Source organism: Eurypyga helias, unplaced genomic scaffold, assembly GCF_000690775.1.
Source record: "Eurypyga helias isolate BGI_N326 unplaced genomic scaffold, ASM69077v1 scaffold6028, whole genome shotgun sequence".
Lineage (NCBI taxonomy): Eukaryota > Metazoa > Chordata > Aves > Eurypygiformes > Eurypygidae > Eurypyga > Eurypyga helias.
Genome location: NW_010264912.1, coordinates 16,049 through 42,490, shown reverse-complemented (window position 1 = coordinate 42,490; position 26,442 = coordinate 16,049). Strand labels below are relative to the sequence as shown.

Below are 26,442 nucleotides of genomic sequence, written 5' to 3'. Positions count from 1 at the left end.
GCTGCACCTGCCTGCACTCCTCTTCCACCCGCATCAGCAGCCGCTGAATCTCACGGTTGTTGGGACACAGCTTGATGGCCTCGTTCAGGTCCTCCAGGGCTGCTGAAAACTGCCTGCTTGACAAAGGGACAGAAATGAGAACTGAAATTACTCTGGATTTCAACGGAGCCGTTCTGAGGCTCCCGAGGGTTAAGTGGCTTGTCCGTGTTACCGAGAGAGAGGTCTGTGATTGCTACCGCTGGCTGCATCTCTCAGACTCTGCTTTATGTGCCTCCCTCGGATTTATTTTAGCCAAACTGAAGGAAAACAGTGCCAGCCATTCTGGGGAAAAGGGGAACACAGTCCTGAGATGGCACAACCCAGGCTAGCGAAGCCTCCTGTCCTCTGCAGTGTGTGTTACCGGCTAATTAATTACTGCTCACGGCACCACCACGAGCCTTGCCTCTGCTTGAGCAAAGGGGAAACCAACGCATCAGTAACTGAGAGCCAAGCTCACTGCTGCTGTAAACAAGCGCAGCTTTGACGGAGTTGCAACTGCTTACGCCAGTGAAAATTTAAGTTCTGCCTGACGCCAAGACCACACAGCGTCAGGGCTGGCTCCGGAGCTCCCACGGGTCTGCGCTTTAGGCAAGGTTTGTCTCGCTAATTTTGCAATGGGTTTGGGCAACTTCTTCAGAACAAAGGACTCGAGCAATGTTGGGGAGCCTGTGAGGGGTAAAAGGGACGTGGGGGGCCAGGAAGGGGGTTGTCATTTACAGGGACACGGTTTGCTCCGGAGCAAAACCATTTGTTTGAACATGATTGTCATCTGGGGGGGACGATCACAGAGAAAACTCCCCAGAACCACCCAACACCAGCCTAAGGTTTTGCACAAGGAAAGCCAGGGGGAGGACGGAGAAGCCTGCTGTCCCCCAGCCTGTGCTGACCCCAGGGGTGCTGCTGGGCATGAGCTGGGAAATAGGGAAGAAAAGCCAAAGTGGTGACGGTTGCTGCTGGAGAGACCTGGGGAGAAAAGGATGCTTGTATGTGGGGAGGCTGATATCATCTGGAAAGGAACCTGGTTCTTAAGCTTCCTTACAAGTGCTCTGGAAACACTGGAGAGAAAACCATGAAGGGAAAGGCATCAGGTCAGCGTGGCTCAGCCAGCAGGACTCTGCAGAACAGCCGGTCACAGCTTCACCTCCCACAGCAGCACCCGGCAGCGCAGCACCAGTGTCCAGGAGCTGGGACCCACACATCACCTCCAGCACGGAGGGTCAGACGTGCCGGTGCCTGCCGAGCTGCGATGGACACGGGTGGACTGGACATCCCCCCCCGGCTCCTGGCGATGCTCTGCACTGCCATGACAGGCATTTTGGCTGCCGCTTACTACCAGGACACGTGCAGTAAGGGTGCGTCCAGCCCTTGAGCAGGGACTCTAAAGCAAGCCCTCCTGCTCGTTTAGGAATGGCACGGATTGGTTTGGAAAATAATCTCTCATCTTTTAGCCTTCAGGGAGGCCAACGAGGGCAGCCCCCAGGCTCCATCTGAGCTGCAGAGAGGTCCCAGTGCTGCAGTGCTCTGGAAGCTGGTTGCAGCACTCAGCAGAAGCTACGGCTGAAGGCTCAGCTACTCAGCAGTTCCTGCCTTGCAAAAGTGCCGTAGGACAGGGAGATTCACAGATTTTAAGGCCAGAAGAGATCACCGTGATGAATGAGTCTGCCCTCTTGCATAACACAGGCCACAGGGCTTCCATGACTCATATTCTGCTTCAACTCCAAGTTGTGGTTGAACTGAAGTGTATTTTTATACAGAACACCCAACTTTGGTGTTTCCAGTGTAGTAAGATGTTCAGGCAAAGTTCAACTGAGATGAAACTCTCACAACATTTGCATCCAGCTGTCTCCAGGAGTTACCAAATGAGGAAGGGTGCTACTTTGGACTTTTGAGAGGTCTGTAATCTCATTAACAAATGTCCCTTTGCCATTTATTTCTTCCCATGGGGACACCGGTACAGTTTTGCAGGGTGGATGCCTACATCGGTGTGGCCAGGCTTGAAGAGACCAGCCCCTCGCATTTCTCTCTCTCCTCACCTGCTGCTGCGTTTGGCCCTTGCTCTTGCATAGTAAGCTTCATAAGATTTCGGTTTCAGCTCCAGTGCTTTAGTAGCAAATTCCTCCGCCATTCCAAAATCCTGTCATTGCAATAGGTGTGCAGGTAAGTAATTGAATAGATACAGAAATACAAATACATACAGTCTTTTGGGAAGAGAACAAACTTAATACGGACTTCTTTGTGCATGTACCACGGAAAATTTGATGGCACTGGAATGTTTCACATGGATTCAACATTATTTACAGCCAGAGAGCTACGACAGCACGTCCAAAGACTCAAAGCCCTCTCATAACGCCGGGTGCTGTCAGCACCCACAGAGGCCAGCGTGCCACTGGCTCCGTTCTCACTGACTGTGTCCCCAACAAGTGCATGCAATCCCTCTCCCACAACCTACAGTCTTGAGGAAATATCTGGTCTCGCCGAGGCTGGAATGTAATCTCATGAAGGATTTTTTTCCACGGTTCAGAGCAATAGGAAACCTTTCCCACGCCCTCTGCTTCCCACTCTGCAACACACTGACATCCTTTGAAGGGGCTGAATAAAACTGCACGTGAAGGAAGGGACAACAATACCTCAGTAGCTACAAACAGGAATTGCCTGGCAAAGGTCTCCTACCACTGCCATCCGTTCCACTGTTCCCTGCCTCTGCCCCACACCTCATCTGAGAGACTCGTGTGGGAGTGGGGAGGGAGAGGGTGATAGCATGGGATGGACACTGCTCTGGGTGCTTTTGAGTGGCAGTGCCATCAACCATGTCAAAAACCCTGCCAGCTGCCCTCCCTTGCCTTGTCCCAACCGTTTCACGTACCTCTAAGCTCAGCTCAGCACTTGCAAATGCAACCTTCTCCCAGTGGAGGGGTTTTCATTTCACAACAGAACCTGGGCTACGGCCCTGAGCAGAAGAAACCACCACAGTACTCCTGATTTGCTCAAAAACTCAATAAACAAACTCCATCCTCTAGAAATGAAGTTCGTGAGCACATGATGGCCACCTGGACTGCAGGGAGCAGCCACCCAGAAGCAAGTAAGGCCAGCTGGACCTCAGCAAAGCCCAGGGTGAGGGTCAATCTCCCCTCAAGTGTCTGCACTGGAGCTTGCTATCTGACTGCCCTGCTTGGGGAAGCTCAGACTTCGGTTTGTACCTTCAGCAGCAGCTACTGAAGAGATATTGTCTAGCAGACTAAACTGGGAATGTAGTCAAAGTACCTTTATGGTCTCATCTACAGATGCAAAAACTGCAGGAACAACTAAAACACTCTGAAGTCTTGTAGCACAAAACCTGGGATTCCACAGTTAACGATAAACCACAAATCTTGCCTTTAAAGCCCAGGCTTAGCTGCGAGTGGGCTTGTTTAAAGAGAGGGTTCACACCTTTTCTGCAAACTGTGTTGTTTGTTCACCAGCATTAAGATTTTACTTCCACTGCTTTTCATCTCTCTCCCTCACAGCTTAAAGCAATGAAGGCGCCACAAAAAACCCCTTTTCCCCCTTCCCCTCCAGTGTAATCTTTGCTGGCTCATGGCCTCGGCAGAGATTTACTTCTGGAGACCAGGCAGACTAAGTTGTGGAGGTGAAGCCTCTGCACGCAGAGCGAGGGGGAGGTGGCCCTGCTCTGCTGGAAGAACAGACATGCTGCAGAGTTGGTCGCTAGATGCTGCTGGATGGGAGCGGGGAGAGTGACAGTGATTTGGCAGTTCTGGGAGGAGAAGGAGTATGTGGGGGTGTTTCTGCATGAGTCACTGCCCTGGGGAAGTGTGAGCCCCCCAAGCATATGCTCCTTCATTTTAAATTAATTAGTATTCAAAGGAGCACATCTCCTGGCTCCTCCCTCACCGCTGCCCTAGAAATCTGGAAAATGCCTCCATCCCCAATTCACATCATCATCAAAAGGGGGTAATAAAAGATTCAAAAAGCTATAAACATAGCGATGAATTTTAATCATCAGAAATGCATATTAAATCCTTACTCCTGTCAAACTACTAAATGCCAGTGCTCTGTGAAGGACAACCAGGTTCGAGGAGAGATGTGAGAGGTCACAGCCCCATTACGGAACGGACACGTCTCTGTACACAGACAGAGCTGGCAGCTTGCGCTTAAGGCCACACAGAGTAAGACTTACGTTCATTTTCCTCCGACATCGGGAGAGGTTGAGAAGGAGCGACACCTTCAGCTCACGGAAGGTTTTCAGGTCTTCTCCAAACCCTTCCCTGGGAAATTTTTTCAGAGCGTACTGGTAGCGCTGGGCAGCTTCTTTCACTTTACCTTTCTAATAGAAGGAGAATATGTCAAAAAACATCCTTGGGTTGAGTTTACTTCACTGCAGAGAACTCACTCACCAACCCCACGAGTGTTTTAGGTGGTTCAGTTAACATGACTTCACTATTTAGCTCTTTTCTAGAAAGGAAAACCAGAACATTTGATCAAGGGAACATCTGATGTAGAAATGCAGACGCCTTGTGCAAGTTGAGCCCTCCCACTTCGTACAGAGCTGTCACGCTACAGCGGGAAACGCAGCAGAAACGGTGTTAACTTCATGCAACGCCGTGAGCATTCTGGAGGGATGGTCTGTTGAGCTGGGTGAGCAGTAACCCATTCCTGGAGACCACCCCACCCCCAGAGTTTAATAAGCGCCGGGGCTGGTAAAGAATACACGGCGTGGGACATGGGGTGGAGTTCCTGGGGCTCAGAGAAGGCTCTGCAATAGCAAAGGGCTGTATCCAGAGCAGCGTGGCCAGGGGGGCGAGGGAGGGGATTCTGCCCCTGTACTCTGCTCTGGGGAGACCCCACCTGGAGTGCTGCGTCCAGCTGTGGAGCCCCCAACATCAGAAGGATATTGACCCCTTGGAGCGAGTCCAGAGGAGGCCACGAAGATGCTCAGAGGGCTGGAGGCCCTCTCCTATGACAAAAGGCTGCAAGAATTGGGCTTGTTCAGCCTGGAGAAGAGGAGGCTCCGAGGAGACCTCATTGCAGCTTTCCAGTATCTGAAGGGGCTACAAGGGGGCTGGGAGAGGACTTTTTAAAAGGGCCTGTAGTGACAGGACAAGGGGGAATGGGTACAAATTGAAATCAGGGAGGTTTAGATTGGATATCAGGAAGAAATTCTTCCCAGAGAGGGTGGGGAGGCACTGGGACAGGGTGCCCAGAGAAGCTGTGGATGCCCCATCCCTGGATGTTTTCAAGGCCAGGCTGGATGAGGCTTGGAGCAACCTGGTCTAGTGGAAGGGGTCCCTGCCCATGGCAGGGGGGGTGGGACTAGATGATCTTTAATGTCCCTTCCAACCCAAACCATTCTATGATTCTATGATTCTAAAGACAAATGTTATGGCAGCGATGTGGCTCGGAAGTTGGACGAACAGGTTGAGATTCATCTCCCTGGACTTTAGACGTCTAAAAATTAGGTGGCTACATCTAAGCCCGTCAGTTGGGTTCCTTTTATAGTTATTGGGACGCAACAGTCACCTTCAAAAAATGTCTTTTCTATTTTGGGGACCTATTTTTGGGATGGGACGATCTGCACCCTGGAGGGGGGCAGCCATGGCAGCTTGGGTGAAAGAAAGAGGGCAAAATGGGATCTAGGACGCATGCAATTCGTGATGACCCAGACATAAATTTTGCAGCTACAAGCAGTAAGCTTTAAAACCTTGTAGACTCAGGTTTCTCAGCTGTATCGTGTATCTCTGGCAGGTAACTCCAGTTACAATGCCAGCTTTGCATATTTTCTGCTTCACCCTTAGAGCCTAACAGTGAATCATTGTTGTACTTACACATTTTGTGTGTGTGTGCAAATCTACAGGCTTTAAAGATCAGCTTAAAATAAACAGAGCAAAAAAGACTCTCTAACTGCAACGGTGGAACGTCTCCCATGGGCTAAAGGACACGACAAAGCCATCTGTGTCCTGACAGTCTGTTTTCATTGCAAAAAGTTTCTTCTAGGAGTTGTTCTGGGATATACTATCTTGTCGCCTTGTTCCATGGCAGCGAGTCAGCTAGGTAACGGTAACGCTGCCAGATCTGATGCAATGACATCAGCATTCCGAATCTCTGCAGAACACTTGGGTTCTGGTGTTTTCAAAGAGGAAATGAAGTGCTGGCTCAAACCCAGAATGCAGAGAGACTTGGCTTTGCTTCAGCTTCGTTACAGATTTGGGCAATCAATCCCTTCCCCTCCCCAGCCCCACTAACCAAAACCAAACAGTTTGCAACACCAGGAATGCTGCGAGCAGTAGCTTTTACTTGCCATGGGTTAAGGCAGCAGCCTCAAAACCTCATACAAGGCTGCACTGCAAGCTGCGTACCGCTCTTCTCACCTTATAAAACATGTCTCCCTCCTCCATCAGCTTGCTCAACAGGATGATCATGATGTCTGGTTTGGAGGTTGCCATCGCCCATGTTGCTGGACCTGTAGTGTACAGGATGCATGATGGGTAAAAAACTCATACAATGCAAGGGTGGTAGGAAGCTGGGTGGAAAAAATATCCTGGGGTGGGAATTTCTGCGCTCTTCTCACCTTATAAAACATGTCTCCCTCCTCCATCAGCTTGCTCAACAGGATGATCATGATGTCTGGTTTGGAGGTTGCCATCGCCCATGTTGCTGGACCTGTAGTGTACAGGATGCATGATGGGTAAAAAACTCATACAATGCAAGGGTGGTAGGAAGCTGGGTGGAAAAAATATCCTGGGGTGGGAATTTCTGCTGGAGAGAACAACTTGGCATGGTCAAAGGGCAGAGCGCTCCAAATGATCGAGCTGACAATTCCTCTCGCACTTAAATTAACGTCATCCACATTGCAATGGTTTTCCTTTGCAGTCATTAAGGCTAATCCTAATCACCACCACCACGATGGGCTGGGAAATGCCGGGAGCCATTTCCACAAGAGGGCAGTGCCGATTGTGGAACCAGCTGGGGTGGGGGGAACAAAACGTATTTAAAAGGAAAAATCAGAGTGGTTACATAAATGCATTTCTAAATCAAAATCTCTGGAAGCGTACTAGGAAATCTGCAGTTCGACTGTCGATAGGCGTTTGGTCTTTAAGTGGATTGTGATTTCCAGCTTCACAAGATGTGAAATACTACAGTAGAAAATCCATTAAGGTGGAAAATACAACAAAGGAAAGGCCGTGTCTAAGTGCTGCTGGTGCCGAAGCCGTCCGTTGGGCCGGGGACACGCTGGCTCTGCGCAGGGGTCCGCCCGTGCAGAGCCAGCTGTCATCTCAAGGACCAGTACTGGGAGGGAAGGGGGGGGCAAGAATTTGGGGACAACTCATTAGTGCGGGTGAAGAATAAGTCAACAATATTCTATAAGTAGATTCAGTACATTTTGGGGGAAGGAGGTTAGTTTTTGAGTTCAAGTTATTCTCTGCAACAGTCATTAAAAAAATTATTTGAAGGTGAGGTAAATTAAAAGATTAGAGGTGTTGGGGATGCATGCAGGCTAAATCAAACAGGAGAAAGCAAGGCTGACAAAGCTATCAGATCGAAGCTGATGCTGACAGCAATGAGATATACCTCGTGGGCGACTCGGTAACGTCTGACAACCTTCAAAGAAAGGAGAAAACAAAAAGTTGTAGGAGAGAGGGGAAAAAAAAAAATGGATGAAGGTGAAAAAAAAAAAAAAGAAAGGAAAAAAGCAGCTGTGAGAGGCAGGCAGCAAAGAAGCCAATGCACCAGCAAAATCCCTTTTCAGAGGAAAACGTAACGTGAGCAGCTGTGAGGCGCAGTGCAGGTACACTGAGATCTGAAAGTACACACAGAGCAAGTGAATGCAGCAGCTCACAGCAATGCATGGACATAGTACGTTTGTCGACTCAGACTAGTAGAGATAGAAAAAGCATTACCAGAGGAAAGACCTTGCCAAAGAAACAGTGGTTTATTGATTAACTTTGCTAAGTAATACGACAGCAAAAAAAATATTCCCCGTTTTAATAAAGAGAATAAGGCAGTCGTGACTCGCCGGCTGCTTTCGGAGTACAAAGCAGGAGCTGGGGCTGAGGCTGCCTCTGTGTTACGCTTCTATTTTCCAGGAAGCCAGCCCCATTGCTCAGAGTCCTGCCTGAGCACAGAGCCAATGGCGGATTGTCCCCTGGTCCCTACCTATCTTTGCTCCTTTCTTCAGGAGGGTGACGACGACCGAGGTGTTGCGGCACCCCACTGCCCTGTCAAGAGGGCGCATCCCGCTGTAGTCAACGTGCTCAATCATGGCCCCGTGGTCCACCAGAAACTGAACCTGTGAGGAGAAGCCCAACAGTCAGTTCTGCTCCTGGGCGAGCCCTTCGTGCACCGCTGGGGATGTACAAGCAGCAAAAGCTTCTCTGCCCCACTGCCTGGGCTAACGCCACCGCTATAGGGTCTGTGGGTACATCACTCCCAAGCCTGCCCGCTGTGGAAGCCCCTGCACGTACGGAGGGCCAGGACTCTGCATGCTTATGGCCACATCAAGCCAAATCGTACTATTTTAAGGCTTTTGCACCAACTGCTGGTTTTCTTCCGCACGTCTTACAGGTCACTTACCACCTCTGCGTCCCCGTAAAAAGCTGCCAGGTCCAGCGGAGTGCGTCCGTTTTTATCCGCGTGGTCAGTGGCAGCTCCATTCTCCACCAGGGAACGCACCACGGAGAGATGTCCCTTCAGGCAAGCCCAGCTGAGCGCTGTCAAGCCCTCCTTGTCCATCAGAGAGATGGAGGCACCTGAAAGAACAACCATCGGTTCACTCACGAGCTCCCTGTTCTTGAGCACTGTGATACAACAAACCATCTGCTTAGTGACAATAGCTTATTTTTAGAGAGCTATCTACATGATTATTAATTACTTTATTAACGTTTCTCCCATCGCGGATCCCACCCTCCACGGCAACTTCAAATGCACCGACAGGAACTGTGGCAAATGAGCTGATTCACACCGAGCTGCAAACTTTTTCGCACCTAGCTCCGTAGGCTTTTCTGGCAAACATCTTCTGAGCAGCAGGGTGGGTTTGACATCCCGCATTTGAGACATCAATCTTTCTTTTTAACTGTTGTTTTTTTTTTTATTAATCAAGACCCATTCCTGCCTGTGTGAGTCAGAGAGGAAGATCATTTTGCTGTTTCAGCAGGCCATGGCGTACCAAGGGGAACCAAGTCAATTCAGCTCAGTTCTTCTAAAAAAGCACGGATTTTCTCCTCTTCGCTCCCCTTCACCCAAATCAACACAATTTCCAGCAGTATTTCTCCCTGAACTTTACCCAATATAAATACAACGTTTTGGGATAAACTACTGCCAACTGCAAGCCAAGGAGGAGGGACTTGACATTTTCTTGGATGAGGAAGTCACGCTGCTATACCAACGGGTCAGTATTGCTTCATACGGCATACGGCTACGCATATGAGATCTGAGCAGCAGCATTAAGTGAACACTCCTCTTCGTGGCATGAAGACAACTCCTGTTGCCATGGCACAGGCAGGGCTCCGGCTCCTGAGCGTGCAGAAGAGATCCGTATCGGCTCTGGTCCTCTGAGGAATTGCAGCTACCTGTGGGATCCTCCTGCCAGCAGGCTGGGATGAACTGCTGCTGCAGTATTTTCCTCCTGTAGGTAAACTCTAAACTGCCCAGCGTGAGATCTTCACCGTCTCCAGAAAGCTCAGCAAGTGGGGGAGTAATGCAAATTTCCTGAACCTTCCCGTTCATCCCAGCTGACACATCCCTGGTTAGCACACATCTCCCAGATGACAGCAAACTGACAGGTCTTCCAGCTTGCACAAGTTTTTGTTTGCGGAGGAGCACAACACATGAACATTCGCTCGGGATATGTTTGGAAACCTCCGCCCAGAGCTCTCGGCACAGCTGCAGCATCCTGCTTGCTGCGTGTCTCCGAACTGCCGCCTGGACTGCCAGCGAGGGAGGTGGCAAACTGCATCTGGGGCGATCCGGTGTGCCAAGGAGGGACACAGGCTGCAAGGCAGCCCAAATGTACCAGCTAAGGGATGACAACAAACTCCCAGCATCTTGCCAGCCTTCTCTCACACTGCCCACACTGCACCCAGGAACCTCCCTGGAGCTCTGTGAAAGGCCCCCACATGAGCCTCAACTGACCCACGGCCAACTTGGGCTCAGCAAAGCAGGACAAAGCCTCGTTTCATTCCTTCTCATTTGCACCAGCTACCTTCTTGCCATTAAACCATCAAAGTTTCTCTTGTGTTTTCCCTCTGACTCTTCTGGAGCAGGCAAAAGTAATTCCCTGCAGTAAGAGGGAATTCTGGAAAGCGTATCACCACTCACCCTTCCCACTCTTTTCCCAGTCCAGCGGAAGAGACACACGATACCACAGGGTGACACGCACAGACTTCAGGGTGTCACCGCAGCAATGCAAGCTGAAGGTCTAAGTGAGCGGACAACGTGCACCGCTTCAGAGCTGCCAAAACGCTGCTCCGAGGCAGGCTGGGCATGAGTTCTGCCGAGCTCCCGATGTGGCCGTGGCTCCCAGAACCTCTGCTTGACTCGAGACATCCCGCGCTCCTTCAGGGCTGTCTGACCTACTGAGCACTGAAGCAGCCAGACATGGAACAAACTGATGGTTTTGAGGGCAAGTGGCTTAAGGTGAGCTCACGGGATCCCTGGAATCAGGGAGGTTTAGATCGGGTATCAGGAAGAAATTCTTCACAGAGAGGGTGGGGAGCACTGGGACAGGTTGCCCAGAGAAGCTGTGGATGCCCCATCCCTGGAAGTGTCCAAGGCCAGGCTGGATGTGGCTTTGAGCAACCTGGTCTAGTGGAAGGTGTCCCTGCCCATGGCAGGGGGGTTGGAACTAGATGGTCTTTAAGGTCCCTTCCAACCCAAACCAGTCTGTGATTCTATGATTCTATGATCCCTGCTGCAGCGGGGAGGATTCTGTCTGGGCAAACCCAGCTTGGTGCTGAGAAGGGCTGGGCTGCTCCTTCCCTAACAAAATTACCTGCCTAAAGGCAAGAGCTGATGGTTTAATACGTTACCCGGTAGGCACAGAGCAATGAGCAAGCTGGAGAAACAAAGACTGACACTTGGAGCATCAAAAGGAAGCAGGGACTGGCCGGGATGGTCGGATCCTTTCTGCGCAGAGGATGCATCCGAAGCTGTAGTGCCCGGGCAGGGTTACCCCCAGGGGGAGGAGGCTCAGCATTGTGTGTCAGAGGCACAAACAGCGAGAAGTAGCACCCACACGTACCCCAGGGTAGTAAAAACATCGAGGGATTGTTTTTTGCAGGAAAACGAGATGCAGAATCAGGCTCTTCCCAAAAGGAACAAGCAGCAAGAATTATTTTGCTTTGTGTAACACAAATCCATACAACATCAGCTGAGGCAGAGCTGCTACCAGGAAAGTTTAATTCACCATTCACACGTCCGTTACTGGGTGAAGTACTGCGAGAACAGTAGGTACCTCTAAAAATTTGGGTTTCAAATTGATTGATGACTGCAACTCTGTTAATAAAAAGTGTTTACAAATGCTGACTGTGTTAATCAAGTACAGTCAAATGAGATTTGCTTTGCAACACACTAATTAATGCTTATGGCTTATGATTCACGCACTTTGATTTTAATGAAACATTGAACAGGATTGTCAAAGCCACTTTAATTAAAATACATCATATATCACTGTACTCTGCCCAGGCTTGAGCTAACTTTTTAGAACCATGTGTAATAGCATATTTAGTGGAGTTTATTAAGCTACTTAGAAGAACACACCTTTTAAAGTAAAAAAGATGTTCATACTTCTGACTTTGGTTCTCAGTGTCCAAAGAGCCTGGGAAACATTATGCCCATTTGCTGGTGATCCCATAGCCAGGATCAGATTATCTGGTATTTTCATGCTCCACTGAACCTGTCTTAAGCAACACACACAGTTCTAAGTCTGGTAAAAATCACTTATTTTAAACTTCTTGCACAGATTCAGTCAAGAGGAGCCACGTTACATCTCCAACATGAAGAGTGTTAATTTGAAATTTAAAACCCCCAGGTTATCATAAAAGAATGAACTGAATTAGTTGATAGGAGATCCATGCCTCAAACTGATCTCTGTTTGCAGGTTACAGCCCTGAACAGCAAGGATCCCACTGGCCTGTGGCTCAGGACAGACAGACAGGCAATGAGAAACTTGTTCTTGGAAGCCTGGCAACTTACAGTGAAAAAATGTTCTTACAACTACCGCGTAAAATATTGAAGTGTCTCACATTTTGGCTAAGAGGTCAGACACAGTCACTTACGATATGAAGAAAATATCCCTTCCCAAACAGGGATCTTACCTGAAATAAAAATATCAAGTAATAGTACAAGAATGAAATGCTATTTCCAGCTAAAAAAAGAACGGAGTATTACCCAAACAAACACTGGCTATTTGTCAGAAAAGAAGTATCTGAGGAGCTACAGAAATAAGAAACAATCATGTCCACACAGGCTGCAGGCAGCGTGTTATTCTGACTCACCTCAAACACGCACAGCAATGACTACGTATGAAACATGTCATTGACTGAGTGACTCCCAGCGAAGGAGAGTTATTGCATGAAACTACTGAGCAATGGGAATAGGTGAGCGCAAAGCTGAAGAGCAGACTGTCTTCAGAACAATTCTGCGTTATTTGCGACACATACACCAAATCCTTGTCAGGGCCTCACCCTCCTGCTGCTGGTAAGTGTCAAAAACATGGGCAACGACACGAGCACTGAAGATGGACGTGTTAAAACGTCTCCCAGACTCTGGTCCTGTGGCTGAGCCTCCCCCTGCCTGTTCCATGGTGATGTCCATGGTTCAATCACAGCGTTCGCTGATTCTGGTCTCAGGGGAAAGCCTTGAGCGTGGTTCAAGGGCATATTCTTAACTTGATGCTCAAAGCATCTGTGATGCTTTATTTTCTAACTCAAATGTGTGGTTTTGAGGCTGTGAGCATCAAACACAGACAACAAAACAGGCAGCCAAGATTAATACTATGAATATTCCAGTCTTGCTCTCCAACAAGCAGGACAGGGTGCTGAGAACCTCTCCCACCGCCCAATCCAGCAACGGGACTACAATCCCCACCCCGACATTAGGAACTCCAGCTGTGCAGGAGGCAGTGCGGTGGGACTCGCCGTGGCCGGTCTCCAACACACTTCCAAGCACGTGCTCTAACCTTGTGCAAGCAGAAACTCCACTGTGCCCAGATGTCCCTCAGATGCAGCCATCATCAGCGGCGTCCGCCCCTGCTTGTCTGCCATGTTCACATCAGCGCCGTGCGTGAGTAGGAGATCCACAATCTGCGACACACAAAGCGAGAACACGCGTCGTATGAACACACCCAGCTGGAAAGAATCCAGAGCCACGGAGGAGCAGAGCGGTCCCCATGTCTTGAAACCTCACCCCCCAGGCATGGTGCCCTCTGGGATTGTTGCTACAAGATTAGGAGAAACAACAGAGGCATAAAGACAGGAAAAACGACCTTTTCAGTCAAGAGCATCCCAATTGTTTCCCAAATGGTGAGATAACACGGTGCTTAAGCAAAAGCTGTAGCCAGCAAGAGCCCAGAGTGGCTGGAGCATTAGGACTGCTTCTCCTCACTCCAATCATCCCCCAGAAGAGTTGGGTCTGTCCTCTCCACCCGTATTTCAGAAGGATGGAAGGGGTGGCCTGACCCTACATGTCAGCCCATCCTGGCATCGCAGGGAACCCACCCACCTGCCAGTGGCCCTGTCTCACGGCGCTGAAGAGCGGAACAACCCCGCGACGGTTGGGCTGCGCAACGGCAGCACCCTGCTCCAGGAGGAGACGGCAGACATCCAGCTTCCCGCGTCCGGCCGCCGCCGTCAGAGCTGCAGGAGAGAGAAAAGCAGTGAAGGGACAGTGCCACGCTCCCCGGGGAGATTCTCTCCTATCTGGAGATAGGCCTTTCTGCTGGATACCAAAGTGATGGTGCCTGAAATGCCAAAGATATCTCGCTATGGGCAAAATGGACAAAGAAAATGGGTTGGATCAGTCCAGTTCTAGCTCTTGCTTGAAGTTTTTGTTTACTTCAAAGGCCAACTCTTCCACGAAAAGATCTGGTAACGTTATGGAAAGACGCTGACTGGGACAATCAGCTTTTATTACTTTCTGCAAGTCGCAGTGACACCAGATGAGAACTGCAATACGCATAATCTACAGGCACGTGTGACTGCGGTTCAAGGTGCTACGGCAAAGAAATGAAGAGCCTCGTCACACGAAACCTTCCCCATTTCCCCCCCGTGCCTCCTGCAGCTTTCCCTGCTGAAGAACACAGGCTGTAAGTCCTAGCAGGGGCACAATGTCCAGAGAAAACAAAGGTCTTTGGGCACACGCTGTCTTGACACGACCTTCTGCAACCCGTCCTTGACTCATTCCACCATGGCTACAAGAGAGCAGGTGAGGGATCAAGCTGGAGGCACTGGCAGATCACCACCAACCACTGCCAGCCAGTTGAGATTTGTGGCTTTTCTCTGTCTGAACGAGCACAGAGTGGCCTTGTTCAGATGGAGGATTTTTATTTTTAATATCCCACTTTAGCCTCTAGATGTTGTGGATGCCCCATCCCTGGATGTCTTCAAGGTCAGGCTGGATGTGGCTTTGAGCAACCTGGTCTAGTGCAAGGTGTCCCTGCCCATGGCAGGGAGGTTGAAACTGGATGATCTTTAAGGTCCCTTCCAACCCAAATCATTCCTTGATTCTATGATTCTATGTTTCAAACCAGGGGAACAACTGGAAAGCAAAAATTGTACGAGTATGTTCACTCGTTCTCCAAGAAAAATGCTAATTCTGGGCTTTGTTTCTGGTGAGAACTGATCCGATCAGCAAGGGTCTCTGTGCGAAACCAAAATTCTCTCTCATTTCCAGTTTTACAGATGCTCACAGTATTACAGGTGGGTAGAAGTAACACCTGACAGCTCCATCCCTGACAAAATGTGCTCTGTTAACTCAGAAAGTATGGTTGGGTTCGAAAAGACACATTCAATCTGAAAATAGTTTCAAGTACAGGACCTGCCTTCGACTCCTCTTTGGTATTAATTTTAGACTTTTCGGTTCCTCCCCCCTCTCCCTAACTTTCTGCGCTTCAGCACAGCCCCTCTGGCTCGGTGCTCTGCTGCTTCTAGTAGGAGTTGGAGCAGAAGGTGGGAGTCTATTTCTAACTGACGTGGCTTTTTTTTTTTCTTTGAAGTACATTTCTGTGGGATGGCTGATTACGAGGTGTTGATGGGTTTCCAACTGCAACGCTGTTAATGTTGGGGGATTTAATTAATTCTCTATTCTGTCCCACAGCACGCTTGAGTTTTCTTCTCTTGGGGTTGAGAGACACCAAGAGTTAAAAGAAAAATCATCTTGCTGCCACAAGCAGAACATACTGCAAAATCTATAATCAGATCCATGTGGGTTTTAAACGTAAGCTACAGATATAGAAGGAGGACTGTGTGTAATGTGCACGGCAGAGGGATCGGTATGCAGGGCTTTTGGTTCTATTTCTAAACCTGCCTGCACTTGAAACGTTGCAGCTTAATTTTGAGGTATTTCACGTCAAAATGACTTCAGTTTGCAACAATGAAAATGCTGTAAATCGCCTAAGTGTTTGGTTTTCATCATGAAATGTTCTTTGGAAAAGACTTTACTGAAACAGGATGATTTGATCCACGGCTATACCCTTCTCCACTCTGCCTGGACTGACACGTCCTTTCACTACGCTGTTCCTCAGGGTCAAAGCAAATGGTGTGGGTGTGTAGCTCCAGCCTGTCCTTTGCAGCTCCAGCTCAAGGGAAGTTCAAAAGCTTCAGTGATACTGAGCAGTCAGACCTTGCTGCTGCAGGAAGGTCCCACACGGATGACCTGGATTTGCTGTCTGCTGCTGAGAGAAGCCTATCCAAGCTTGTCTTGTTAACACGTGGATAGCTAAGCATCTATCCTCGGAAATGGAGGACATCTCCGAGGGGGAAACGGAGCTGGACCTTAGGTGACCAACTCACCAAGGTCCACCCCGACTTCATCAGTGCCTGTGCTTTGACCAGATAACCCTGCTTTGACCAGGGACCCTGTGGTCCCTCCAACTGCAAGAAGAGGGAGAGTTGGCTGCCTTCTAACCAAAGTGGCTTTTGACAACCCCGTGCTCCAGCTCCATCAATGGTTACCTCAAGTCCAAAGCCCTGTGGCATCAGCTGGTGCCCAACTGTCCATGCCCAAAAGCTCAATTAAACTGCTTCAGGAAAAATTCCAGAAGTATCTGCTTATTTAAGCCTTTTAGCACTCCTCAGATGGACTCATCAACCTCTGACATCACCATGTGCCTTGCAACGGCCATTAGTCTCCAAACCACCACATCCCACCCCCTCAAGGTAAGGTGGTGCCTGTGTGTTGAAAGACTGGAAAAGCCAAGGAAAGGTGATGAGAAGAAATGAGAGAAATGGAAATGGTTTTGTTTGAAGTTTTACTGTTTGCCAGAGCTCCTGTGGCCCAGGGTGAACAAGGCGAGTCCACCAAACCCAGCCAAGGAGCAGCAACCAGGATCCTGGGCTGGAAAACAGGAACCTTCACCCTGCAGCTTTTCCATGAGGATGTAGTGCCGTGAGAACAACTCACCATGCAATAACAAAGTCTTGGCATAAACGCCATAAACCAGTTGCTGCATTTCACAAAACATGGTTAAAACAAAACCTGAGACAAGTTTCAGGTGTGGACGTGCCCCTCTCCGACAGCAAGCGACAGCAGACAAGCCCCAGCCTCCAACACCAGGGATCTGCAACAGCACATTCTGCCTCTGCTGTGGAGAGCGTGTCTGTTTTCTTAGAGAAAAAACAACTTCATCTGGAGAAGGAATCATTAAATTGCTCCTCTATGGCACGTGTATCTGTTTCACAGCCTGGCAGCAAGACAAATTGAGTTTGATGAAGTCGTTCTTTGCACCCCCAACTCTGCTGGAGTTATTACAAGTGACTCAGATACTTTTGGGCTGGGTTTTGATATTAGTCTTGTCCCAGGGGGATATATTCCATCTGGAGCTGGCTATAGTGTGCTGTCAGCAATTCCTAAACTTATGATGTAACTTGGCACTGCCATTTGGATGATATCAGGCTGATATCACTAAGCCAGGCAGTCAGCTCTGCTCTGCGGAAGATTAGACACACAAGCAAACAGGCAAGACATGATTCAGATTTTTAGAGCAGATTGCTATTTTTAGGCAGAAACCAGCATTTCTCTTAAATTTATCTAAACTCACCATTCACTTTTGGGAAAATAAACACAAAACAATGTGAAAGAGAGTCGAGATACATATAAACCTGTTTTGCCTGTGAGAGGACACAAGACTGCCTACATTTGGTGGCTGGCTCAGTTTTTCTCATTTCCCCATCTTACCTACCACCAATTTTAATGGGATACATGGGTATTCCTTTGAGATGGCTCCTCCATTTGTGTGCGACTTGCAAATCACAAATCTGCATTCCCAACTATCCCAGTTACTCAGAAACCCCTCCCAGATCAACTCCCAGCTGCTGTGTGAGTCCAGCTTTTGGCATTGCTGGGGGCAGAGGTATGGAAGAGGGGTAACAGAGATGAAAAAGGCTTCAGTGGAAGAGTCCTCCAGGCAACAGGCAGAATAGGAACGGCAGAGCTGCCCGGGACACAAGGAAAGAGAAGAGATGGCCGTTGTCAGGGAGTGTGGTGCAGTCCGGAGAGCATGGCTGAGCAGGAGAGAGCAGGATGGCGTGAGCTGCGAGCTCCAGGGACGGCTGAGTTAGACACCAGGTCAGAAAATGCCTACGGCTTTATACCAGGCGTTGACAGATTCATCCAGACAACCCAGGACTATCCTCACTCCAGGAGCCTACCTGCAGTACCTGCTGCTGCTACGAGGTTACACTGCAGGAGACAACTTAGTGGCTTTTGATCAAACTCTGAAGGCATCGGGATCGCCACCCTATTTCAAGGTAGCCCCCAGGACCCCATCACCAGAGCACAGTTTGGATGAGCTGCCTCTGGCCTGATCACCACTGTGAGCTCACGGTAGCAAGGCCGCTGTCCTATTACCAACGCTCAGTCACTTCATTTGACGAATTCCATATCCAATATCCTTTTTCTCTCACGACACTCTACGGGCACTTTCAAATCGCTTATTGGTATATGTTGCCCTTATTTCCACTCATACCGGCACAATGCCCTTGCTGCTCAGACCTCTCCCATGGACACAGGGCTGACTCCTTCCCTCATGTCCCACGAGTGGTCCAGAGCTGCCCGGCCACGCATCATGCTCCCCGGGGGGACAACTCATCCCTCCAGCTCTGCCCTTGAAAGCTCAGGGGCAATACCATCTGATTGACTCCACTCATTACAAGGCTCTAATAAAGGCTACATTTTCAAATGTACAGTGTACAAATCAGCTCAAAATATAACTCCGCTCTCCGCCCGCCCTTCTAACCAGAAACGACCTGCCCGAACACCAGGCCACACGCCAGCCACCGCCTGTACCCTCGGATCATGTCACGTTTAAACAAAGCTGACAGAATCAAAATCAGCGCCCCGCTACCCAGACAGGAACATTACCTTGGCGTATTAACTTGACAGGAACATTACCAGTGATGCAAGTAGATTAGTGAGTTGAGTACAAAAGACAGGGGATAGTATTTATGACGTCACTGGAGTTAAAAGCTAACAACTCCGAGTTCGACTGTCTCAAGAAACGGAGATGACAGTGCGACTCACGTGTGAAGTGGAAAGGGTGAATGGCTGCTTTCGTTTTGGTACGTTAGGAAAGCAGGGCTGCTGTATCTGACCCATCGATATAAAAATATAGTAGTGCACAAAAGGACATTTGTTTAATTACCAGGTGCTAAATAATGAGAAGTTTTCAGAAAATCAATGGATAATTTAACAGCCATGGTGGTGCACGCAATAAGGAAGGGGGGAGAGAAACAGGGAGATGCTTTCGATAAATATGTCAAATATCAAAAGAGGAAGAGCAGCGTTTTGCGTCCATCTCACTCAATGTGAGCTGTTGCAGAGAAACCAGTGGCCTGGTTGTCAGAGCCGCTGCATGCCGGCACGCTCCTGGAGAGTGCCAGGAGCTGCAGAAGCTCAGGATTTTCAAAAGCCAAACTTCTCTGAGCTAAGCTGAGTGCAAGCTCCACCCTGGCACCTGTAAATCACCTGAAATCAAAGCAGAGGAACTCATCCTTCTCCCTTCATCAAGAGAAAGGCCGGGATCAGGGATGCATCAGGTGAGAGGGAGCCCATAAATATCAACACAAACATGCAAGAGGCAGCTACAGCATCCACAGAAATCACCTGTTTCTCCCCAAAGGCTGTCGAAGCTGTTGATTTGTGCTCGCTCCACCTCCTCTTCATCTTTTTCTGGAAGATCGAGCAGGTAGGAGACAATCTAAAACAAAATGACATGTCAGCTCACGAACTTGGATGCGTTATATATAAACTGCTGACATCTTAACACGAGCTGCTCTGAATACACAGGGGAAATGGAGCACTCTCTCCCTCGCACCCCGAGCTCAAGTAAATATTCTTCCAGAAATCAATCACTGAACCTGCTGCCCTCTACAAGAAAAAAAACCCCAAACCCAAGTGTCTTGATATGGCCACACAGGAAGAGCCTTTGCAGGACCAGGTCCTTCATCCCTGGGTCTGTTCTGCTACAGATGACCTGGCGTGTGCAGCAGACGCAGCTTCATCTGCATCTGCCGTAACCGGTGAGAAACACCCGTGTGTACACCTGTACTGACTCTTACCTGGGTGGGTGCAATGCGCATGGGCATCCCCTTCTACTGCTGGGGAAACTGAGTCACGGACAAGTGATGTGATGGTGCAGTTATAATCATTAGCTGCTTCTTTAGTTTAAGCTCCAGCTAAGATGGTTACCTCCAGAAACTATTCGCTCCTTTCTATCAAATACTCGTTTCAAGCAGAGTGTTAAAAAGCCTTCCACTATGTTTTTCTTCCAGCTGTAGATGCTTGAGACCCCAGAGAAGCAAATTAACTTCTTTAAAGGGTAAATTAAAAGATTTAATTGACTGAAAACTAGCAGAAAATTTCACTGTTTGGATCATATGATGCGAGAAAGCAAGAGGCTAAGAAGAAAATGGAGATTTTAATTTAGTGACTGAAGGACATAAACGTTTTTCTCATTCTAGGAGACAATTATCTGCTGGAGTCTAGGCTACACCCAGTGTTTTCTGAGTACCTGGGAGGAAGCTGTGCCTGCTCTGCTGCCTGTGGGCATGGATGGAGAGAGGCACCAGCCCAGGGGAGCAGGGATTTCCGTGATGACTGCCATTTTCCCATGTCCTGCCAGTGACAGGTGCTAAATGGGCCATTGGGAATGACAGTGGCATGGGACAGGGCAGAGACCCAGGCGAGTGCCTATGTGAAAGATGCTGTTGAAGTGATACCCACGGTACTTCCACAGCAGATGCTACATGTGTATGTCCCTGCCTCGATGGGAGAGCATGGACTCTCGGCAGAGCTCCCAGCTGGGTGCTGTATGGGTAGTGGACATAGTGTTGCCTGACTAAAGCATCTGGTATGGAAATCCTAGAGTAGAATCACAGTGAGGATTCCAGCGTAGCTCTACCCAGGATTAAGATCACCTTATAAACGTGCTAAATACTTGTTTCATCACCAGAGTTGGAGAAAAAGAGCAAATCAGCTTGCATCTCCTATGCCTGCAAGCACCTCAAAGCAGGGAACTACAGTATTTTCCATAAGCAGCCACACACCTTTTAGGGTACCACAGAAATACAAAACTATTCCAAACTCCCTTCTGTAAGTTAGAAGATAGAAGTTAGAAGTTAGAAGATCTCCTGATCAGTATGACCTGGGGGGGAAATGCCCATTTAAAATTTCTGTGCCCTGTTACAAACTATGTCCTCGGTGTGCAGATCTTTAGGGTTTTGAAGTCACATCTGCTTCTAATCAGTTCAACTCACAGTCACTTAGCTAATAAGAATTTCCCAGCTTTCTTTAATTAGCTCCTCTGATCTGAGCTCATTACCTATGTTTGCATGGATTATGCTTAACAAAAGCAAAATCAAATCTCCTGTAAAGGAGAGGAGCTCAATTTAGCAAAGAAATCAACCAGTGCAAAAATCCTCAAAGATTGTTTCTTGTTAGGAAAACATATATCAGACATCATTTTCCACATCACAAATCTCAGTATGACAGGAGCAAGGCCTTCAACTCTTCTCTCCTCCCGGCACACAGTCCAACCCTCCGCGGTCGCACACCCCTCCAACAGCACTGGAGGAGCAGCGTAAGTCACACACTGTTTATCCACCCTTGCTTAAAGGTTTAGTCCAACAACCTGAAGGCTTGTTACGCTTCCCCTCTTGGATGCCTGCCCAGACCACAGGGTTTGCCAAGGGATCTGTGAACCCTTCTGTCTGGGATGGGCTGGGGAGGAAGAGTAAACAGAGGTACTGACTCCACCTCTCCAAGACGCTTTTTGCTCCATGTTTTGCCGCGGAAGCATAGCGACCCCCTGGCAGGTCTTACCTCGGTGTAACCCATGCTGGCTGCAGCGATCAGTGCCTGCTGAATGGCGTGGCTCTTCTTAAAGACCCCCTGCTGCTGCCCCGCCATGGTCCAGTCGCACTGGATCAAGAACTTCACCACCTCCAAGTGTCCTCGGAGAGCAGCGTGAACCAGAGCGCACTGACCGTTTTTGTCCAAGTGATCCACCTTGAGGAGAGATGACAAAATACAATTAAGCCAAATCATGGGCAAAAAGTCTTAGTTTCTTCAGAGTTTCCAGCCCCGGTTTCAAAATAATGCCACATGTGCAAAATGTGCATTTTTCTGGTAAACTATCCTTTCCACGATCAGAAAGCAACCATTCCCGACGCAACTCTGCCCCAGGCTTAGGCATCCTCTTGGCCACAAGTGTTTGCTTTGGGTAAGTTACCATTATTTTTAGCTTTCTTCAGTTTTCTTCAGACACGACAGCTGCAAAAGCATTTTCCCTTTTGTGTCCTGAAGTCCAGCAACCGTGTTTTCTCTCAGACTGAAGTCATACACACTAGTATCACCTCCTTCATCCAAATCCACGATAGGAAAACCAGCTTGTTTTCCAGAAACCATTTCATTTGAGAGACACAGAAGTGGCTCAGCCTGCAGACGAACGCACAGCACGAACCCAGTGCAGGCACAAGTCGATGGGAAACAGAGATCGCGCTTGGCAGCCCTGCAGGGACTTATTTGGTCGGCTTTTCAGGAGGGGGCATGGTTTTCACTCGATGCCTAAATACATCAGCTGGGATTCCTAGCTCCTATCCCAACAGCAGTAACTTGGAGCAAACAGGACTGGCAGATCAGCTGCCATCATCCTGCTGGTTAACCCCCTTCCATGCTCTGCAACGTGTAACTTCTTATTATAAATAGGAGAGATAATTATTATATTAATATGTTCTGCTAAGATTAGTGATAGTTATATACTACATATGAGAAATCACATATTGTAATACATTTGTATTATTAAGATATGAATATTTCTCATTTAACTTAGGCAGCAATCAGTATTGCAGTTTTCTATGCCAGAATCAAACATCTCAGCCTTCAAACTAAACCCCTCTGGCTTTGGGGTATTGCCTGAATACAGTTAGGGATGCTCAAGGAACAGTGGTGGCACTCCTGCATTGCATTTTATAGTCCAAATACTCCTCTTCTCAGACAGGGAATGCTGTTCCTTACCAAGCAGTGCCAGGGAGCCACCCAACTCCCTCCAAATATCCCAACAAAAGCAGAATTTTCTTCCTTTGGCCTCTCCTTGCATTATTACAGACAACACAGAAAGATCTAAATGGGTCCCTCAGTCATCTCGACTTTCATACCAAAACTGTACAAACCCATATTTTGCTTTCTGAACTGAAGCTAAACATATAGAGAAACCACAAATTGTTTCCAGGAGGCTCCACTTCAAAAATCAGCACAATTTTCTTCTTCAACAAAATATTTGAACTTGACTCATTATATACAATTAAAACCCCAAACACTCACCACAAAGCTAAACAAAGGGTATTTTTCTAGGACAAATCTGATAGAAGTTTTTGGAAATTGTGTCTCACGGAGATATTTAAAGAACGCTCTGTGCTGCTAAAGCAACGTTGCCATTTTAACCTCGTGAGGTTCAAGGACTTCTCCAGAAACAGGCCATCAGTCCAGGTGATTACGCTGTTCCCACCTCAGACCTGAATTCCAGAATACTAATTACCCACTCTCAGGAGTTACTTAGCTTTGGTGTCACAGCCACCGCATCTTAGCAGAAAAGCCATCCCTCCGCAGCAGCAGCCTGGCTTCGCCTGCTGGAGGATACTCTGCCTGCAGCCTGTGCCCTGCCTTGCACCGAGGCAGAAAATCAGCTTTTAGAGGAACGTGGTCACTTTACCTTGGCCCGTTTCTTGCACAGCAGCACAACAATACTTAGAAATCCAGCAGCAGCCGCGTAGCCGAGGGGGGTCAGGCCACTTTCCGAAGCGGCATCTACGTTGGCCCCAAACTCCAAGAGCAAAGCCACCATCTCCGTGTAACCCAGGTGAGACTGGACGCACAGAATGGGGGCGTTGTTCAGAACTTCCGTCCGGTAATTCACATTTGCACCTCCTAAAATCAGCAACCGACTGACCTGCGCAGGGAAAGAAGAGCTCCTGTTAGCCCAGTCTTACGGAGAGACAGTTTAGGGGGGTACAAGGCCTACAAGGGTACTGGGAGAGGACTTTTTACAAGAGCCTGTAGTGATAGGACAAGGGGTAACGGGTACAAATTGAAATCAGGGAGGTTTAGATTAGATATCAGGAAGAAATTCTTCACAGAGAGGGTGGGGAGGCACTGGGACAGGTTTCCCAGAGCAGCTGTGGATGCCCCATCCCTGGAAGTGTCCAAGGCCAGGCTGGATGAGGCTTGGAGCAACCTGGTCTAGTGGAAGGTGTCCCTGCCCATGGCAGGGGGGTTGGAACTGGATGATCTTTAAGGTCCCTTCCAACCCAAACCATTCTATGATTCTATGATTTAGTTTCAGGCAACAAAAGAAGTTAGGCCAGGGCCTTCTGCATGCTTCCAAGCAAACAGAAAATGACGTAAAATGCCCAGTTAAAATATACAGTCCCATTTTGTTGTGGATGCCCCATCCCTGGAGTGTCCAAGGCCAGGCTGGACGAGGCTTTGAGCAACCTGGTCTAGTGCAAGGTGTCCCTGCCCATGGCAGGGGGTTGGAACTAGATGATCTTTAAGGTCCCTTCCAACCCAAACCATCTTGTGATCCTGTGGTTTTATGCATTTTCACCCGCATGGGAAGGAGCTGGGACAAACATCCTTCCAGATGAAGGACAACTTGAAATCTGCGACACTGTCTGAAATCCTTTTTGCTATCGAAGTGAAGTCACTTCAGCCAACACATTCATCCTCACCAGTGCACATGGGCACGCAGCGCTGGCACTGGCGTGTGCCGTTGTGTTTGGCAAGTCAGTGCCTCTCTAAGCCAGAGCCCTTTAGAGGCTGTCAAATTTCAACAGCACGTGTCGCATCCCACATCTTTGGGAAGGAAAACCACAAGTGAACTATTTCACTCAGTCACAAATTCACTGTTCACTCTCTGCAATTAAAAGGAGATCCCGGATCAGAGTAGAAGAGTTGAGGGATCATCGCAGCTGGTAACAAAATCCCAGCTGAACTCATGGCCTCTCCCCAGCTCAAGACGAACGCCCACAAGCCTCTCGGCACTGCCCGGGTAGGACCACTGCCACGGGCAGGCAGCTGCAGCAAACACAGGTCACGGCTGCTGCGCGCTGCTGGGAGCGTCTCACGGGAGCTCTGCACCACCCCGGCCCTCCTCCTCCTCCAGTACCTTTATGTTTGGGGTGTAGAGATTTCTCAGAGATGCCAAAGCCATCGAAAGACCTTCAGTACTGTAGGAGATCCAAAGCCCTTGCAGGATGGAGGAAGATACTCCAACTTTTTTACTCAGCCCCTAAAAAAGAGAAGACGACTTAGATGCAAGCTCACAGATACGCTGAGTTCCACTGGGCAGATCCTCCTGGGTCTTTGGACTTAAGAGAGTTTCAGGAGACTCGCAGCGATACACATGATAACGTGACAATTCGCCACATCTGACCTCTGCAGTGAATTAATAAACTTGTAGGAAATAACTTGGAAAGGTACCATAGCCATCTCCAAGGTCTAGGAGAGCAGGATCAAACCGTGAGCAGCCTGAATCCATCTGACACCCTCCAAAAATGTCAGCTGAGGAGCACCGCACGCTGCTTCTCTTTTTTCATGAAACACGTGTTCATTTGCAGAACTGATTCACAAAGTTTCCTCAGTGTTCACCCAGTTGAACTAGATGACAGGATCTGCTCACAGTCAGATAAATTAAGGGTCTCAACCGCAGCCCCCAACAGTATTCCTGTGGCTCATCCCAGACTGCTTCCAACCCTTCCGGCTGGTGTCCGCGATCAGGCTATACACAATACACACAAGGCCTGACATCCCTCTCCAGCAACACCAATCGGCAGAGCACAGAATACAAGTTTCCCCCTCCGGTCGAAGGAGCAGTAATCACTCCACAGCCAACGGAGGGGAGCAAACAGCTGGATCAAAGACGAAAGGAAAGGGTTTGCCCCTCCAGCAACGAGCTTCACCGCACGTTGTGCGTCGCTGTCTGCTGCGGGTACGCCCTACATGTTGCTGTGCTGCGACTGATTTACCATTAAAGCCTGCTGTTTCCATGGAAACATTCCAGACATCTTTAATTCTGTTTTATATGTGAACACGGATTTCTACTTCCACACAGGCCGTGTGGTCGCTTCTGTGTGTGCGAAGCAGCGGGATCACAGCTCGGGTTGTAGGGCTTTTGCGCAACAGACTGACACGGACAGGTAGGGTGGGGGGGAAGAAAACCAGCAGCAAAAGGTGGGATTTGTTTCCTCTAGAGAGAGATGTGCAGGAATCATGACCCGAGCCTGCTGCTGGGCTCAGCTGCAGACCTCTAATACCTACGCGTGAATGATATTCCGAAGCATCGCACCAGCCATCAACAGATTTGTCACTTGAAAAGGTTTTACCATAAAAAGAAGCAACAGATTAGACACGTTCTTATAAATAACAACTCCACGTGCTTGTTTCCTTCAAAATTCAGGGAGCTAAATAGAGAAAAGTATCCGTTTTGTTAAGAGGCAGAAAAAGAGCTCAGGAATTTTAGCTCTTAAACGCTGCTTTTGAGATGACACAATACGGGGCATTAGAGGTCAGTATTAAATTTCAGTGAACTCAGTACAGTGTAATTGAACAAATGGAAAACAATTTTATAATAAACGGTTAAAATAATTTTGAAATAGTTATAATACCATCAAACCCATAAATAAGCTGTTTGAGTCACCACCA

At 48.7% G+C, this 26,442-nt stretch overlaps 1 protein-coding gene across 1 annotated transcript in view; it reads right to left on the bottom strand.

Annotated features, from left to right (window-relative positions):
* LOC104513243 (protein TANC2-like) overlaps positions 1 to 26,442 on the bottom strand; it is a gene marked incomplete at its 5' end in the record, with an annotated part of 31,321 nt that overhangs the window by 1,819 nt on the left and 3,060 nt on the right. The window contains 13 exon segments of the mRNA XM_010156533.1: positions 1 to 113; positions 2,073 to 2,173; positions 4,214 to 4,360; positions 6,602 to 6,693; positions 7,603 to 7,632; positions 8,188 to 8,320; positions 8,605 to 8,780; positions 13,208 to 13,331; positions 13,750 to 13,883; positions 19,348 to 19,441; positions 21,565 to 21,750; positions 23,453 to 23,689; positions 24,908 to 25,030. The exon segment at positions 1 to 113 is cut by the window's left edge and continues 1,059 nt beyond it. Of these exon segments, the coding sequence (XP_010154835.1) occupies positions 1 to 113; positions 2,073 to 2,173; positions 4,214 to 4,360; positions 6,602 to 6,693; positions 7,603 to 7,632; positions 8,188 to 8,320; positions 8,605 to 8,780; positions 13,208 to 13,331; positions 13,750 to 13,883; positions 19,348 to 19,441; positions 21,565 to 21,750; positions 23,453 to 23,689; positions 24,908 to 25,030 (1,690 nt within the window).